General features: G+C 34.1%; 1 protein-coding gene across 3 annotated transcripts in view; it reads left to right on the top strand.

Moving 5' to 3' along the window:
- EPC2 (enhancer of polycomb homolog 2) overlaps positions 1-19,802 on the top strand; it is a 113,831-nt gene that overhangs the window by 84,773 nt on the left and 9,256 nt on the right. For 2 of the 3 annotated variants that reach the window (XM_059394323.1, XM_059394322.1), the window contains exons 5-10: positions 4,107-4,255; positions 5,225-5,357; positions 7,524-7,715; positions 11,505-11,594; positions 13,117-13,262; positions 13,369-13,712. In XM_059394323.1, coding sequence (XP_059250306.1) covers positions 4,107-4,255; positions 5,225-5,357; positions 7,524-7,715; positions 11,505-11,594; positions 13,117-13,262; positions 13,369-13,712 — 1,054 coding nt within the window. The remainder of the gene's footprint in view (positions 1-4,106; positions 4,256-5,224; positions 5,358-7,523; positions 7,716-11,504; positions 11,595-13,116; positions 13,263-13,368; positions 13,713-19,802) is intronic. The other variant, XM_059394324.1, reaches the window with a different exon arrangement.

The raw sequence follows: 19,802 nt of genomic DNA, 5'->3' as shown, positions 1-19,802 counted from the left end.
TTCTTTTATCTGTTATTTTGACCTTCCTCTGTAGAGTGGTCCATTTTCTTTTCTGGTAGTCTTTTTATTCCTCTCTGTTTTCAGTTGTGGGACCCTTCATGCATACTAATACAGCTTAGAAATATTTATGTGTTTCAAAATGAGAACGTTGGGAAAGCAGTCAATAGTAGATACCCCTAGGTATTCAGAGGTGGGCAATGGGATATACAAAAATGAATACAGCTAACAATGGTTCTCTACTTTCGTTTCCACAAAATTGAAAACGTGTATATAGCTAGATATAAAGGTTCTTAAATAAAGGACTTCTGAAATATTTTCTTGGCAGTCTAGAATTTAATTTTAATTCACTAAACTAATATTTAATATGCGAGTGCTTAAGTACTTAAGGACATTCTTAAATGAGAAAGTCTTAAGGCACCAGCATGTCTGAAAGCACTGATTGGAAAGTCTTGAATCAGCATGTGTGTTTAATATGTTTAATCCCATAGATACAACTGTTAACAACTGCACTTTCTCTCCTCCTTCTGTGTGGCCCAGAATAAACAAGATAGACAGGAGAGGAAACTCAAGAGTAGTTGTTCTCAGTCTGGCTGCATGACAGTCTCCTGTGAATTACCCTTGGTTATAAAAAGATCTGTAGTTAATTCTAAAGTGCAACAATTTAAAAGTGAAAAAGTGCAGTTTGAGAACCACTTCCTAGAGATTTGGCAGTAGGTCAGAACTATAATATGTAACTGGGAACAAGGAGAGAAGAGTTGGTCCAGAGCAGGGACTGTTGTGACGACAGATAAAGAAAATGAGTGGATTTAAAAACAGGATTAGGGCCATCTGAAAAGCATGGAGAAAATGTCAGTATGAACTCACTGTTTTTATAGAGAAAGAGTCAGAAATAGATGTGGATCTGTGCATGTATATGTACCTATACATATTACAGGTGTTATTTCTTAAGTTCTGTTTGCTGAGAGGGTCTAGAAGCAATGATGCTGAGTAACAGTGAGCATGCCTACTATGTAGATCATTTCCATTTTCTTAGGAAAATAGTGTTTCCTGGTCGAGGGCTAGGAAAGTATAAGGATAAGCTTATCTGGCATTCTGCTATGCCAGAAAGTAAGACTGTTGATTGAAAATTAAGGAATGTTATACCGATCTGAATGTTGGACGGCCTGAAGAGCCAGCTTGAAGGGGAACTCTACTAACCAGATGTGGGACAGTTCTAAGTGTCAGTATAAATACAGTAATGAATAACCCATAGAGTATAAGTAATCCATGAGTCCATACTGATATAAATAGATGGATGGACGGATGGACGAATGGATGGATGGATGATTGGTAAATGGATGGATTGATAAAAGAGAAGGGAACACTTTCCCTTAACAGTAGAATTTTACCTTTGAGTGTCAGTGGAATGAGGAAGTTTGAAAATCGCCATTTGGCAACCATGATAGTAATAATAATCATAAAGTATTGGGAGGAAATTTGATGAGAAACAAGGTACATAATCTTTTAATTAAAAAAGGAAAAAAGTTATTTGAAGAAAGCTGACAGACACCATCTTAAGTAAACAAAGTTACCATCAACAGTAAGGAGACAAATAAGTATCATTTAACTCCTGACATAGGAGAGGGATACAATACCACTTATGTGATAATCCTATTAAGAAAATATAACCTGAATTAAATTATGAAAAAACATCAAAGAAACCCAAATTGAGGAACAGCCCTACAAAAATGAGTGGTTACTATTTTTTAAAAATGTCAAGATCTTGGGATGCCTGGATGGCATGGGCAGTTAAGCAGCCACCTCTAGGCTTCAGCTCAGATTGTGATCTTAGGGTCGTGGGATGGAGCCTTGCGTCAGGCTCTGCACTCAGTGTGGAGTCTGCTTAAGACTCCTCCCCCCCACATAAATAAATAAATCTTTTTTAAAAATGTCAAGGTCATGATCACTGTAGAAAGACAAAGGAACTATTCCAAATCATAGGAAATTAAAGTGACATGACAACTAAGTACATTTGTAATCCTGAATCAGATCCTAGACCAAGAAAAAATTTGATATTATGAGTGAATTTAATAATAAAAATTGTTCCGCTAATGTCCGTCATAGCAACAATTATGTAGACATATTAAAAATGTATTTAGAATTATATTTGTTGTCAAAAAGGACATTAGTGGGATAATTAGTGAAATATGAATAAAGTCAATGTTAATTTCCTGATTTTGAAACTAGTATTGGTTATATAAGAGAGTATCACTGTTTCTGTAAAGTCCATATTAAAGTGCTTAGGGGGACGCCTGGGTGGCTCAGTTGGTTAAGCAGCTGCCTTCGGCTCAGGTCATGATCCCAGAGTCCTGGGATCGAGTCCCACATCGGGCTCCTTGCTCGGCAGGGAGCCTGCTTCTCCCTCTGCCTCTGCCTGCCTCTTTGTCTGCCTGTGCTCGCTCTCTCTCCCTCTGTCTCTGGCAAATAAATAAATAAAATCTTTAAAAAATAAAAAAATAAAGTGCTTAGGGATGAAGGGGCAGTGTATATTCATCTAGTCTCAAAAATTTTTTAAAATATGACTACTAATTTTACTTACGTGTGTGTGTGTGTGTGTGTGTGTGTGTGTCTGTGTCTGTGTGTGTGTGTATGGGGTAGAATTTAGTGATTCATCATTTATATATATCACCCAGTGGTCATTATATCAAGTCCTCTTCTTAATCCCCATCACCCAGTTATCCCATATCCCACCCACCTTCCCTCCAGGAACTCTCAGTTTGTTCTCTGAAGTTAAGAGTCTCTAATGGTTTGACTCTTTCTCTGTTATTTTTATTTTTCCTTCCCTTCCCCCATGTTCATCTATTTTGTTTCTTTAGTTTGACATATGAGTGAAATCATAGGGTATTTATCTTTCTCTTACTGAATAATTTCACTTAGCATAATACACTCTACTTCCATCCATGCCATTGCAAGTGGCAAGATTGCATTCTTTTTTATGGCTGAGTAATATTTCATTTTATATATGTATATATAGAAAAAGAGATAGGCACACACACACATCCATTATTCATTCATCAGTCTACAGACATGTGGGCTTTTTCCATATTTTGGCTATTGTGGATAGTGCTCTTACATTAAGGTACATGTTCCCCTTCAGATCACTATTTTTGTATCCCTTGGGTAAATACCTAGTACAGTTGCTGGGTCATAATGTCATATTGAGTTATTAACTCAAGGGTGGAAAGATTGTGTAAATGCAGTCTGTCTGGGTACATAGAATAATAAGATACATAGAATAAGGTCTGTTTTTAAGCAAATAGTTCCATGCCTAATATAAATATTCTGTGGTTATTTGATTAAACAAAATATATTAACCATAACTTTCATAGGCAGATAGATGCTGCTAATTACAACTGAGCCTTGTCTAATTACTAAGCAGGACTTTCACTCTGAGTTGTTAATTAAATCTTCTTAAGAAGAAGGAACTTCTTAACAATACTCTAAAATTCAGAGTTTTCACTTGGTTTTTGCCCTGCAATGAGAGGTGTTAATTACTTTGAAACATAATAATTACATTCCTTGAGATGCTTTATATCCGACTTACAGTTTTATATCTTGAGTTTCTGAGTGGTTTTGCTTGTCAAGGCAAGTGTTTATATTGTGGTATATTGAACCTTCCAGCCCACAATTACAGAACTGGATAGATGGATAGAGACCCATTTTGGCTATTTTTAGGTAACCTTGAGTTGACAGAACTGTTTCTCTCTGTCACTAGAAAATATATTGCATCAATTTGAATGGACTACATTTTCTGGTACACTAGGTTTTGTTTCAGGCAGACTTAAGATTTTGTTTACATTGGAATGATCCCCTCTGTTATTCCGTCTTTTCAACAATGGGCAACATTTTTTTTTTTAATATTTGAGAGCTATTTGCTTATACTTCTATTTTCAGAGTTAAATAGATAGGTTCTCTTATGTAGTTGCTGTTTAAGATTATTTTTTACATTTAACATTTTTAACATTTTGCTTTTATGGAACATATTTGGATCTCATAAGATTTTGTTGAATGAAAATGGAAATGTGGATAATTGGATTGTTTATTCTTCTAAAATTTATTTTCAATAGAATCGTAAGAATGATGAAGCCTCTTATGAAAAGATGTTGAAGTTGAGACGAGAGTTTAGTAGAGCCATAACAATTTTGGAAATGATTAAGAGAAGAGAGAAAACAAAACGAGAACTATTGCACTTAACCTTAGAAGTTGTGGAGAAAAGGTAACATTGCTACTGTTATATACTAATCAAAGCTTTAGCCAGATGTTGGGTAAAATATAACCAAACCATATGTTTTGTTTTGTTTTTTGTCTAGCTTTAAAACAATTGGAATAGATGCTCAAATTCTACATTTTTTGAAGAATTCATGTGTTACTATTTTTTAAAAAATACTAGATTATCAGTTTGGATTTCAAATTTGTGTGTAATACATATAGCTCCTCTAAGACACTTAATTTTTTTTTTCCCAGAATCCTTGAATTTTACTTAGAAAAGAACCTGGGGGTCATTTTGACCATTCTTTTTATTTAAGTTTCCTTTAAAATTTGAGGGAAATGAATGTTTAGATTATTTTATTTTCTGACTAAGTAGTAAGCATTTTTTGTTTCAGTGCATTTTAACAGTGTTCTTCATGGAGCACCTGGGTGGCTCAGGCATCCAGCTCTTAATTTCAGCTCAGGTCATAATCTCAGGATCCTGAGATCAAGCCCCCCTCAGCAGAGGACTCCATGTTCAACAGGGAGTCTGCTGGAGATTCTCTCTCTGCTTTTGCCTCTGTGCTCCCCCTTCCTGTGTGCACTCTATCTTTAGAATGGATAAATCTTTAAAAAAAAAAAATGTGTCTCTAATATGATAGTCATTTTCCTATATAGTTAAATAAACTATATCAAACCTAACAGTTTTATGTGATTCCTGAGGTAAGCATTCTAAACATCATTTTCCATTTTTTTAAAATATTAAATATGTGAGAAATTTGTCTTTTGTGTCCCTTCAGAGATTCCTTGGGTTTTTTGGTTGGTTGGTTTTTGCTAAATCCCAAATATGAGCTGCTTTATTCCTGTAAGTTTTCTCTTTTAAGAATAATCTGATTAATTTAATTCTATTTGATTAGTTGTGTTCCAGTTCATTGCAAGATCATTGTTTTTATTTTTAAACTATAAAACATTTCTTATATTTTGTTACCTTTCCAAGATATCATTTGGGAGACTATGGTGGTGAAATCCTTAATGAAGTGAAAATCAATAGATCAGACAAAGAGTTATATGCCACTCCAGCAACTCTTCATAATGGAAATCATCACAAAGTCCAAGAATGTAAAACTAAGGTGAATATCCTCTGGGGAGAAGCCCATATGGTAATATTGATCAGAGAATTACTGGTTTCATCAGTTGTCTTAGAATACTTTGGTTAAGGAAAACATAATTAACATGTGTTGTTTTTAGTATTTGCCAAGCACTTGCTAGGAATTTTTACGTACAAATTAACTCATTAATCCTTACAGCAGCCCTTTGACACAGATTTTACCCTGGTATGACTTCTAGATCGTATAGCTGATAAGGGGCTGATTCAAGGTTTAGGTCCAGGTCTCATAACAAAAAAACCGTGTGCTTTTCACTATGCCATCTGCTTCCCTACAGAATATGGGTAAATTAAAGTCTACTTTTTATCACTAGCCTTAACAAATCCTGTGTTGGAGTGGCAGGCATCAAAATCTTAAGATTAAAGCTTTCTTCATTGAGACTATTGAAAGTTACTCTTACTTTCATCATCACTTCCAGAACCAGCATTTATCAACTGCTATCTAGTTGGAGTGATTTGAAGAAGTCCTATAACATTCAAATCCTGTTTTCTTCCTAATAGAAAGATCTAGACTCCGTGATTATTTTAGTCTCTCAGACTTTGAGGAATTTTATTTATTCAGGATTCATGTGGTACATTAATTGTTCAATTGAGAAATAATAAAAATTAATAAAACTTTAAGGAGTTTAGTTTTAAATAAGAAAAAAATATTGACTTGAGTATTTAGATAGAGCTTTCTGTGTAGCAGGATTTAAAAAGCAACATAGGGTGTTTGTGGAAAATTCATCTTTTAAAAAATGTACACAATTCTTACTTTTCATGGGTTCGTTCTTAAAGGTCAAAGAAGAATGTGGAGCAGGAAGACTCCTCCTTTTATTCAACTGATGTCAATTTAAACACCAAAGTTCTTTCTTATTCATCACAGGCATCTAGCCCACCTACCTGATTCTTTTTCAATCACACTTGCCTCTATAGCCAAAAATTTACCAGTGCAATTAATGTAATTTTCTAAGTTATTTTTTTTAATCCATTTTATATAAACTAATGCTTTTTTCAGGTATATGATAGGCATAGAATTTGAAATCTCAACCTGAAATTACTGACAGAATCAGCTTTTATTATGTATTGATTCCTATTTTAGATTATCTGTAAGAATAAACACTCCCCCTGTTTACTAGTGTTAGAGATATGGTTGCATCCATTGTTGCTCTACCTCATTATACGGAGATAACTGTATTTGCTTGGTCGCACATCCTACCTTAAAATATAGGCAGTTTCTAAGAGTTAGGACTTTTCTTTTGGATGTCATAGCTATATCCATTGTATGAGACTTAGCTATATCACTAAATAATTTACTATTTAAGCAGCACTTTCATTGTGTATACCATTTTTGACCCTGCAGTAGTTTTAACAAAAATGTGGACTACATGGAAAATGTAGAACTTCCTAAATATTTTTTCACTTTCATATTACTTGTACTTTGGTGCTTAGAATAATCATTTTCAAACTTTTTAAGTAGTGAATCCCTACTTATTAAATGGAATACTGTTATGTTAAAATGCATAGAAATAGAACTTCTCCGCTGAGGAATGGAGAGCAAGGGGGGTTAGAAACCTACCCCATCAGTCATTTTCTTGCCAGATGGCCTCTCAAGTGCTGTCACAGAATTCTGGGGTACTTGAGAACAGTTTGATTATTGTTCTGTGAAGGCAGCAATTATGCATTCTAAAAAAGTAAACTTTTTTTTCTAGTTAATAAACTTATTTTTCCTCAAAAAAATTACTAGCTGCAGATTGGAAATAAGTGTAGAAATAAATTAATGAATTTATAATCTAATTCAAGTTATTTGAAAAATAAAGTTCATTTTAATACAGTGGATTTAAATAAAATTGAATTTAAGTACTTTTAAATGCTTGCATAATAATAAAGCAATTACTAAAAATCACTAACATCTTAGTTTAAGTATAAATAACAATATAAAAAATTAAGTACCATTACGATTTTTAATCACAACTTGCAAAAAGTAAAACATTTTTCAATTTATGATCACGTAATTTTTGCATACTAAAAACAGTAAATAAAATCACCTCCTGGGTAAAATGTATGTTTTTCAAAGAGCAGTATAGTTTTTCATGATTTCTAAAATGATTTTCATTTCTTCCTTTTGGGGGAAAAATCGTCATGTAAACAGCACCCTCATCATTTGTCTTTGAAAGAAGAGGCTTCTGATGTGGTTCGTCAAAAGAAGAAGTACCCAAAGAAGCCTAAAGCAGAGGCTTTGATAACATCTCAGCAACCCACTCCTGAGACATTGCCTGTGATCAATAAGAGTGATATTAAGCAATATGACTTTCACAGCTCAGATGAAGATGAATTTCCACAGGTGCTTGTTTTAAAACTATTTTAAAGACATTTCCTTTTAGTCTTTTATATTGCTATATTTTAAAACATGATTGACCTCTTAGTTTTGATTCTTATTTTCTTCACCTAATGTTATATAGCATATATACATTTTCCACAGTATTTATGTGCCCACAGAAATGATATTTACTTTCCATTATTTTCTATCAGTTGGGTAGAATTTATTCTCTGTGGAGCATTTAGGTGGTTTTCAATTTTATCTTCTGTAAAAGTGAACATTACTATTCTTTCCCCCTATTTTAAAGTAGACTATTAGAGGGGCGCCTGGGTGGCTCAGTCATTAAGCGTCTGACTTCAGCTCAGTTCATGATCCCTGAGTCCCACTCCCTCTGTTGTGTTCCCTCTCTCACTGTGTCTCTCTCTGTCAAAAAAATAAACAAAATCTTAAAAAAAAAAAACTATTAGAAATGGATTATCAATATTTTAAGATAGTTAATACCTAATTGTAAATATTCATCAATAATAATTCCCTTTTTAAATTTTTTTAATTTTTTTTTTAAAGATTTTATTTATTTATTTGACAGAGATCATAAATAGGCAGAGAGGCAGGCAGAGCGAGAGAGGGGAAGCAGGCTCCCCGCTGAGCATAGAGCCCGACATGGGGCTCGATCCCAGGACCCTGGGACCATGACCCGAGCCGAAGGCAGAGGCTTCAACCCACTGAGCCACCCAGGCGCCCCAATAATTCCCTTTTTTTAAAAACTATATTCCACCAGCATTTTATTTTATAACTTTGAATGTAAATTTTGCTGCTTTGTTTGGTGATAACCATTTAATTTTAAAGATTAAGAAGAACTAATTCAAGTTGTAAATTGTGAAGACAGTTCTTTGGTTTATATTGCAGCAGTTTATAGCAAAGTGTTTGCTATATATTTTAAAAATCTTAATTTTACATTCACAAGTGCTATTTTTAAAACAAGACCTTTGTATATTAAAAGATCAATTTTAAAAGATAAACATATATTTATAGTTTAGCACCTTGTCTAGCAATACCCTTTTCTTTTTTCTTTTCTATATGGTATAAGCAACCTAAAGAGAATGCTATATAACAAATGCATACTATTTTAACACTTTTGCTTCATTGCTCTAAAAGAAAAAAACTTTTTAAACCAACATTACATATATGTCTGGAAGCAAGATTGTCTATAAAACAGTTATGGTTGTAACTATTTAAAATCTAGAGTTTACATGAAAGTGTAAAATGTGTCCCCTTTGAGTAGATTATGTATTTTTTTAAATTCTTCTATCACTATCACTTCTATCACTATAGATAATATTTTAGTATTTGTCTGGATTGTAACAAATGCACAAAGGTATGTTTAATTTAGTACACTCTTGAAAAACACTTAAGGAAATAATTCATTACTTTTGTCAAAGGATCATCCAGTTAGACTCAGTGCTTTGAATAGCCATAGGACATAGCCATTTTGAAGAAATGAGGAAGTAATGTCCTAACAAATAGTGGTTTTCCATATAGAAATAATAGGGAGGGGCTCTAGGTAGGGGGAACAGCATATGAGTGAAAACATTGCTGCATACACAAAGGAGAAGAGAGTTGGAACAGAATGATGCTTGGAATAGTAGTCGAGTGGCAAATGGCTTCTACATTAAATATACTGGGACATTAAAGAATTTTAAATAAGAATATGACATGGTTTATTATATATCAGTAATAGCCTTATATTGGTAGTACTCAGAAGAGCTTACATAGTTTTGCTTTAGACACCCAGCCCTTTAAGAATGACACATGTGATATTATGACCTCTAGAAACTTTTCCTTTCTAGCTGTAATAAGTCCATCACGTTAATGGTAGGGCACACTCACATGCTAATCGTTCATTCCTCATGCATTTAAGGGACCTTTGTTTCTGTTCTGAATTCTTGTGTTTATTCACATCATACCCAGCCATCAGACCCACATGAAAATTTCAAAATTTTGATTATATTTTGAAATTTTAGGTTCCTCTCTGTCCTTTTACTAGATCTTTAAAAACCCTCATTAATTTTATAATGATATCCTCTTGTTACTAAAAAGTATTTACCTACATAATTGGACATCATTCAGTGAGCAGCTATTTTAGGATGTAGCTTTTATAAAATCAGGATTTTATTTCTAAAAAGATCATTAAAATAATCATATGTTTTCTTCTTTGCCCAGTAAACAAGGAAGAAAAGAATAGGAAGCCTTAAGAGAACAAACATTTTAGCTTAAGACTTACCCAACTGATTTGCAGCAGAGCAGAATTAAAAATCCTATCTTTTCTTAGTCACACTTCTGATTCTCCGAATATCAACTCTGTTTTCCTATGTCTCAGACCAAATTCTGGAATGCAGTCCTGGGGAATGGTGGTCGGGACAAAGGGGTGGTATGTTCTATGCAAAAAAATTTTAAGACTTTGTAACCCTTCCCTGTGTGTAGTTTAGAAGAGGTAGACAATATGCAAAGGAATCAAAATATAAAATTCACATTTAAGATTTCCTTTCAAATTTCAGGTTTGGGGCTTTTTAACCTGGGAAGAAGAATCAGCCCCAGCTTACTGTTTCTATGTCTCCCCCTTAGGGTTGGTGGAGGTATATTGGAACCTCAAACAAATGCCTTTCTCCCATGGATGACCCTGCTCAGTGGTAATTACCACAGTTTGGAAATAATGTGGAGACACATTTTTCCTCTCAAAATAGGAAGAGAGGGATTTGTGAGGTTCAAAATTTGCAAGTAAATATGGTTGAGCCAGCGTTGTCAGAAAAAGAGATGTACTCCAAAGTGAAATTACGAGACTGCTGAAACTTAAGTACCAAAACTTTTTTTTTTATTTTAACCGTCATGGGTAGAAGTTTATCTAAACCATATTATTTCTCTGCTGTATCAGAGTATATTTGTATATCATTTAATCCATTTTTATGACATTTATAGAGTTTGTTCTAATGGATCAGTGTTGCCCAGGGGTCCACTCACATTATATAGGGATATTTAATCTAAGATCACAAGGTTCTAGGCAGAATACCTTTTAATTATATGATAGCTTTTTGGAAGTTTTTATTTTTTCTTTTGCTGTCAGGTTGTGGGCTTATCACTTCTCTCTGCAGCTAGTCTGCAAGAGGGAAGTCTCCTTTCCTCTTCTAATTTTCTGCTTCTGATCTGCCATGTTTAAAAAGTGATTTTACTAAACTGTGTGCTTGAAACTAATATTACACTTTATGTTAACTAACTGGAATTCAAATAAAAACTATTTTAAAAAGTGATTTTTTTTTTTTAAATGAGTAGGGAAATAAGGAATTCTCTTTGAGAAAAAATATGTGACCTCTAATGTCTTTGAGGGGAGCACTATTCATAAGCCATTTTTTGCTTCCTAGTTTTTGGCTTTATTACAGAGAGAGAAAGTTACTGCATAAAAATACATCTACCTGTGGGTGAAGCATAACTGTCAAAAATAAAGTATGTATGGCCGCATATTATTTACAAAATATAAATGGAATATGTTAAAACTACTAATTCTTAGGTACTTACATGTTCAGAAGCAATTACAAAATACCATGTTGACTTTCCTGCAAGAGCTAATCCATCCCAAGTAATCATGTTTAACCATAGAAAATCTGTGCTAGTCTTTATTTGGGAGAATTTACTGCCTGCTATATAAACTATAGGAGTGATTCACTGTTTGTGGTCAGATTCTGATTTTAGACCATTACAAAGATTGATCTGTTGTTGGCTTTTGAATTCCTAAATGGAATGTATCATGCCTCTTTTTTCTAGGTACCATCCCCTGTATCAGAACCTGAAGAAGAAAATGATCCCGATGGTCCCTGTGCTTTCAGGAGGCGAGCAGGATGCCAGTATTACGCTGTAAGAACTTTGTTTTTATAGTGTTTTTGTGGACTGGAATTAATAGGTAACTCTTGTCAAGGTAATTTTAGTCTTAATGTGAAAATGGGAAGTCCATCAGCATTTTTTTTTTTTACTGTCCCCTATACACATACCAGTAAAAGATGCTCAGAGGTACTGAGTCCTTTCAGAAGATGTTGAAAATATCAGAATTCTTTACTTGGAAATTAATAATTTAAAATTCCAAATTTTAGAGATTTATTTTTACTTTAGGCTTTAATTGTAGCTTCATTTAAAAGATTTATTTATTTATTGGAAAGAGAAAGTGTATGTGTGCCCCTCTGGGCAGTCAGGGAGGGGCAAAGGGAGAAAGAATCCTGAAGCAGACTCCCTGCTACTCAGCAGGGAGCCCGATGAGGGCCTCGATCCCATGACCCTAAGATCATGACCTGAGCCAAAATCAAGAGTTGGCCACTTAACCAACTGAGCCACGCAGATGCCCCCAAATTTTGATTGTTGCTGCTTATTAAAATTTATTTTAGGCAAGTCCATCTTGTGCATATATACCAAGTAAGGATTAAACATAAAAGAATCATTTTTAGACTTTCCTCATAGCAATATCTTATATAATAATTCTATTCAAACATGTTGACACACTTAGAAATTGCTAGTAAGTCAAGTTTTGGTACAGCATTATGTCAGGAATGACCCTCACTCCCAAATGCTCAGGTTTTCAGATAAGGTATAGCTAATTATAGAGTTACACAGATAGCTTTCAGATATGACTTGCAGAGACCATTTGTCTTGGTTTATTTATGTTAACATCTACACTTCCAGTCTTTCAGAGTGTGTGCATATGTGTGTTTAGTGTAGAAAGTTATTTGCAAGTTACACTAATGAGAGAGTGAGAAAATTATTATTAAAAGGTAGAGAAATGTTAAGGCCCAGAAAAATAAAGAAGTGTCAGCCTGACCCATACATGCTTAAAGTACAATTTTGGTTAAAAAAAAATTTCCTTCTGACTTCTCTCAATAGGAAACCTATGAATTACAAACTTTACTATCTCTACTTTTTTTTTTTTTTTTTTAATTTTATTTATTTGACGGACAGAGATCCCAAGTAGGCAGAGAGGCAGGCAGAGAGAGAGAGGTTGGGGGGGGCAGGCTCCCTGCTGATCAGAGAGCCCACTGTGGGGACTCTGAGATCATGACCTGAGTGGAAGGCAGAGTCTTAACCCTCTGAGCCACCCCATATCTCTACTTTTCTACATAGATATTAAATGCATATTTTTCTTTAAATACATATTTCTTCTAAAAAATATTCTACCCTAAAATATTAAATTCATTTTGAGTGATTTTGGTGAGTGAACTTTTCATTCAGTTTTATAAAATTTTATCTTGTTAATGTCACTTAAACCCTAATTTTACAGTTTAATAACTAAATTTTAATTGATCTGCTAATGCTGTACTTTATTTTTAGCATGATTTGACTTCTCTTCATTTCAGAGTTACTTCGTGAGTTTTAATTTTTTTTTCCTTTTCAGCCTCGTTTAGACCAAGCTAACCACTCATTTGAAAATTCAGAATTGGCAGATTTGGATAAGTTGAGATACAGGCATTGCCTTACAACACTCACAGTCCCAAGAAGATGTATAGGATTTGCAAGGAGGCGAATTGGCAGAGGTGGAAGGTAAACTATTTGTTTTGGCCTGGTTTTTTTTTGTAAGCTGGAAGGGAAGATACAGAGAAAATGTTAAGTTCTTCCAGATAATATTTGGTTTTATATTGTTTTTCAGGGTCATTATGGACCGAATATCCACAGAACATGACCCAGTCCTGAAACAGATAGACCCTGAAATGCTGAATGGTTTTTCAAGCTCTTCCCAAACTATAGACTTTTCTTCTAATCTCACTCGGACCAATGCTTCCAGTAAACATTGTGAAAATAGACTGTCCCTTTCTGAAATACTAAGCAATATCAGATCATGTCGACTACAGTGTTTCCAGCCAAGGCTACTAAATTTACAGGACAGTGATAGTGAAGAATGTACCTCAAGAAAATCAGGGCAGACTGTGAACAATAAAAGAGTTTCTGCAGCATCTGTAGCTTTATTGAACACCAGCAAGAATGGCATATCAGGTAAGCTCTCATTTTGTTAAAATATATCCTGCTCTTTTTTTCTCCTTAATTTTCATTATCCACTAAAGTGCCAAGTGCTCAGGATAAATTTTGAAGGTTTATTTTCATAATCCCACTGAAGAAAGGAATTTTTTATCTTAACCTACTACAGTTTTTTTTCCCAGCCTAAGAAGCTAAACTCTATTACTGTGCTTCACATTTTAAACAATGTCCTAAAACCTGTAAAACCCTGACTTATATTTTGAGCATGTGTGCCTGGTATGGTAAATGTGTAGGCAGAATGCATAGAAGTTCCCTATAGGCAAAAGGGTTATAAGCTGCTGCCAGATTTTCGTAGCCATAGTGTGCACTTGTTAAAGAAAGTTTCCCTTTTTTGTATACTAGCTTTGCTCAAATGTAGGCATTGCTCCTAGGAGTACCACTGAATTCTTTGTTTCTGAAAAATGATTTTTTTAAGAAGCTCCCCATGAATAGTTATAATTTTATTTGATAGCTTACCTCTGATCAGAGAGAAATCACAAGTAGGCAGAGGCAGGCAGAGAGAGAGAGGAGGAAGCAGGCTCCCCACTGAGCAGAGAGCCTGACGTGGGGCTTGATTCCATGACCCTGGGATCATGACCTGAACTGAAGGCAGAGGCCTTAACCCACTGAGCCACCCAGGCACCCGCGTTTTAGTTTTTAAATTTGGTCTCAGTCATGTTCAGTCTTTTTCTGTTACTGGACTGCTTATTTTTAAACTTGACCTAGACATTTATCTGTTTAAAGATTATAATAGAAAATTGAATTTGTTGAGTGATTAGAGGTTTACATGTTGTTCCTCCAAATTAGTTACTTTTCTCTAAGCAAACTTAGGCAAGGAAAATGGTATCCCGTTATATAAAGTTTCATTGATCTGTGAAGTTTAATGAGGTTTTGAAGCTGAAATAGATAAATACTAAATATGATTTGTGGTGGTAAGCTTCTTAGAAATCTAAAGGTAATAGGAAGTTGACGAATATTAGGTCAGATTATTTTTTTCTGCCAGCCCCATGACAGTGTTCAAATTATTTAACTGAACCAGAATTCCTGTACCAAAAATTACTCAAAATAATTTTTGCCAAAAAGGGAGTTTAAAAATATCTCAATACAGGCATTTATAATTAGATTTGATAGATTGAGTTTCTTCTCTAACAGTGTGTACCATACCAAAAAACGATTTTACTTTTCATCTCAACATGAGTATGACCAGATATTTGCAGCTTTCTATTGTACATTCCCAGTAAACTTCAGAAGGATTTGACTTGACTCTTCCTCAGAAAATATGTATAGGTTGTGTATGTTATTGTATCATCATTACTCTATCTGTATAGATTCAGAATATAACTTACTGAAACTTAAATAATTCCATAATAATTGGCTCTAGAATTTTATGACACTGTCATAATACATCAGCATAATATAAGCATTAAAAGTACCTTAGGTACGCATGCACCTTTCAGGTAACTTAAGTGACAAATATGTGATGTTAACTTCATAGTAAATTTTTTTAATTTTTGCCTTTCCCCTACCATTAAAAAAAAATAGTCTTTTTGGTCTGTATAATATTTTCTGTCTTAATTTTTTAGTATTCTCAACACAGTACCATTTCCTTCTTGACAAATTTCAAGACTTATGCAAAAACTAAGCTGCATTAGAATCAGTGTCCTGTTTTTTTGCTTTGTTTTGTTTTAAAGATTTTATTTACTTATTTGACAGAGAGCACAATGTGGGAGTGCAGGCAAAGAGGGAAGCAGGCTCCCTGCTGAACGAGGAGCCCAATGTAGTACTCAATCCCAGGACTCCGGGATCATGACCTGAGCCGAAGGTCGCCTAACCTACTGAGCCACTCAGGCACCCCTAGAATTAGTTTTTAAATAGAAATTTTCAGGTATATATTTAGTTCTGTTGCTAGAGTAAAGGAAGTTTGTTTGAAGTTTTCCTTCTTAGCTGTGATCCTCTAGTAGTTATTGAGGCCACAAGTTTATATATATATATGCATTTGTTTTGAAACACTAGACACAGGTACATAAATGCATGATGGCACAGCATTTTCTAAACAGTTGAGAAGCCATAACAGTTTTAAGTACCCATTTGTACCAGTTCTGTTCATTACATAGTCCTTTCAGTTCTGGTTAGGTGATTTAAGTGGATTCCACTACAGTTCAGTAAATACTGATAGAATTCCTTCATCAACTTAAAGAGAAGGATGTAGGAGTTTTTAGAAAGTTGGTAATTTTATGTTTGATGGACATAGACGAAAGAATTGAACACTCGTCTGTTTTTTATTTCTTTTAATTCTTTTCATCTTTAGGCCTTTATTAATACTGTTGCCCTCTGCATATTCTTGGTGGACTTGGTCATGAGAGGGTGTTGGTCTTTAAGAGTAAAAAGACTAACACAGGACCATATATTTACCTTACAGAGTGTATCACTGAGCTAGACAGATTACAAGAACTGAATTTTCTGTTTCACAGGTGGGAAATCGCAACAAATAAAGTGTTTAATCAGAAATAGAAATCTCATACCCTTATCAGTAATATTTATATCACAGGTTTTTTAGTTCTTAAAAAAACTTGAAGGTTAGTGGCAAAGAATTTTATTTTGTTAATAACCCAGTTAATAACCCAGTTAATATCTCCTAAATATATTCTGATTGTTATTTGTTATTTGTGATATCATAAAGGACTTAAAACAAATTGAAATGTATGTCCTAGGTATTAAAAGAACTAAACCTGAAGACTCCATTTTAAAGCAAAGACAAATGTCTTACTATTAATAAAGATCTGTTTTCTTAGCTGAAAAAGTCTTCTCAATAGCAGGACAGAAAGGAAAGATAGATTGTGCTGAACATGGCAAGTGAGTAACCAAGGAAAACTAATTTCACACATAATTATTTGAAATTATTAATATACAAAGCACTATGTTAAGTGTTTGAGAGTTGTAGTTTTACAAGACAATAATCCTTTAAAGGAGCTTACAGCACATGGCAAGTATTACATTCTTTATATAATAGATGATAAAGTTTTTAGTCATTTGAAACTGCAGTATTTAATTATTCATTTGAGAGATTGTTCTTAAATCCAAAACTTAAGAAAATGGACTGCATATCTTAAAGTAGTTTTGCCTGGGGCACCTGGCAGTTTCAGTTGGTATAAAATGTGACTCTTGATCTCAGGGTTGTGAGTTCAAGCCCCATGTTGGGTGTAGAGACTACTTTTGAATGAATGAAAGAATCTTTATTGTTTCAGACTTGAAGAGCTGGATTAACTTACATTTAACCTTGGTTTTGACTAACACATGGATGCAGTGAGCATTTTTTCCCTCCCATTTGTCTTCATATATTGAATAGATATTAGTACCCTTTTGACCAGCTGCAAATATTTTAACATTACCAATTTGTAAGAACATCAGTACTATGGACAGTTTTCCAGGAGAAATTCTTGATTTTAAAATTTTTGTCCGGTTCTTTTTCATTCTTAAATTGTTACGAAATGTTTGCAAGTGTAAAAGTCTTTGAATAGGTAAAACTACATTTTCACAACTAGCCAAGGTACTTCACAAGGTTTCGTTTTTAACTTATGGTTGCTTCCAAAGGCATGAGAAATAGGTTCAGATTTCAGGAATTAAAAGATTTTAGTTACACTGCTCAAGGAAATAATACTAAAATTTCAGTTGTAACTATTTAGGTTGGGTATCAGAAGTTAAAATGGGTCTTTAAAGATTTTATTTTATTTTTTAAGCAATCTCTACACCCAATGTGGGACTCAAACCTATAACCCTCAGATCAGGAATCACACACTCTACCAACTGAGCCAATCAGATGCCCCTTAAATGGGTCTTTATTTTCTTTATTCTTACATTTGATTTGTTCCTCATTCTTCATCCCCTCACCCCTGACCGTACCTCCCATCTTCCCCCATTGTACCCTCACAGTTTTGCAGTCTGTTCATTAGTTTGCCTTTAACTGTGAGAGTTACATTATAAAGATGTGTGTAGTCCTAGGCAAATAATGTCAACTTTGAAGGATAGAAAGATTTATCCTCACAGTAGCTCTGATGGTTTATGTGAACTTTCACTTTCGCTAGAACTACAAGGTTTAAAATAGGTCTCTCTTCCTCACCCCCGTCAGCCCCAGATCTCTCTTTTAAAACAAAAGTACATATAGTCAACATTGCTTCAATAAAGCATATATTAAGACTTTTTTGTAACAAAGACCTACCCTGTAGATGAAGAAATACTGCATAATAGTATATTCATTTTGACTTTTAGATAACCTTTACTGCCATATTAGATGTTCTTCATTAAACTATGAAAACATGATCTAGGCTAGTGTTTAAAAAAATCCGCATCTTCCCAAGAATACACACTTTATTAGCCCACTTAGAGAAACACTGCATTAAAAATAATTTTTAAAAGGCACACAAACACAAAAATCATATGTTCATGTTCTGTTGTGAGATGATCATCCAGAAGATCCAGAATGTGTTTCCTTTAGATTTTTCTTCTGCTAGCAAATACTTAGGAAGACTTCTCACATAAGACTACTTCTGTGGGCCCAAGTTTAAGAAACAGTGATCTTGGACTTTAGAATTATTAAACCAGTGTAAAATATAGTGGAGATACCTTGAGTATATTTTTGATGGATCACTGTCAGAATATTGGAGGGAAAGCTAATAAGGGGTCAGCCTAGCAGATCACCATACAGAAACCACATACCTGAAAAGTGAAAGATGAAATGAGAATGCCTAGGACTTTTGAAAACAAAATCAACATTCCAAGGATGGTGACAGATATTCTAAGAAAAAATACATAGATTCATCTAGTGAGCAAAGCAAATGATAAATCTAAGATGAGTAATGAGCCAGATACCAAAAATTTAAAAAAAAAAAACAGAAAGCTTAGGGGCTTTAGTGAAAAACAGACTATTGGTTATATACACAAAATATTTAGAAATGCAAGTACACCACTGATGTGTATAGAATGATATATTTGCATATATAAGGAGGAAAGTTATATAATATGTATACCTATCTTTCAGCATGTATTAACCATAGAGATTTGGAAAACTTCCTACTCCAATAAAAGGACACTTCCCATCTTTCTAGATTAATGAAATACTGCTCCCTTCACAAAACAGATTTGTGGTTACTTTTAAACTGGCAGGACTTGTAGGGATGGAGTAGCTTAGACTTATGACCAGCATAAATTTCAGTTTTAATCTAGTAACTTACGAGCAATTAGTGGAAAGAACTTGGCTCGGCCCTAAGCAATAGAAGCAGATAGGTTTTTTGTTGTTCTTCATTCCCAGTTCCGTTTTTTCCACTATAACCCCCTCCCCCCGCCCAAGGCTAGTCTCCCTTATTGTCTATCTCATCGCTAAACAGATTTCTTCACACTGTAACTGCGACCTTTCCCAGCATGTTTTAATGTTCGCCTTTTGATGACTGCAAGTCAGTGTACAAAATAAATTTCTTGTGAAAGTATCTGAGTAATTTATGAAAGGAAGAATAATCAGTAGAGATGGTGCTTTCAGTCAAACCACCCACCAAGTCTACCTACCATTAAGGCAGCCGTAACAATGAAAATTCAGTATGGTGCCTGTGCCATTAAAATCGTATATTTCTTACCACTTTCCATCCACCCTAACAAAATGAAAGGATTTTTTGTATGTGTTCTAATTCTGTGCCACAGTTATTAATTGCTCTTTTTGTCTAAAGAGTTGAAATAATACTGAACAATGTTCCAGAAGATTCTGAATGAGGAACATCAGCTTGTTTTCAAGCCCAAAACTTGATAGTAAAGAATTAGATGTAAAAAATGAATGTAACATGCTAAGCTTGAGGAGAAAAAAAAATGTCATTTTTTTCAAGTATAATCTTAGAATTAAATTGAGTTTATATCAGTGATTCTCAACCAGTAATGGGATCAGGGATGAAATTTTTGGCATTAGAGTTAGCCTAGGTTTATAAAGGTTAGGAAACACTGATCATTAATTTGAATAATTTGAATTGAGTCTTGTTGAAATTTTAATGAGTTTTCTATGAGGAAAAGGATGGGGTTCCTGAGCAGATT

This window comes from Mustela nigripes, chromosome 3, assembly GCF_022355385.1.
Source record: "Mustela nigripes isolate SB6536 chromosome 3, MUSNIG.SB6536, whole genome shotgun sequence".
NCBI lineage: Eukaryota > Metazoa > Chordata > Mammalia > Carnivora > Mustelidae > Mustela > Mustela nigripes.
The sequence above is the reverse complement of the archived record's forward strand: the minus strand, read 5'-3'. Positions and strand labels throughout refer to the sequence as shown.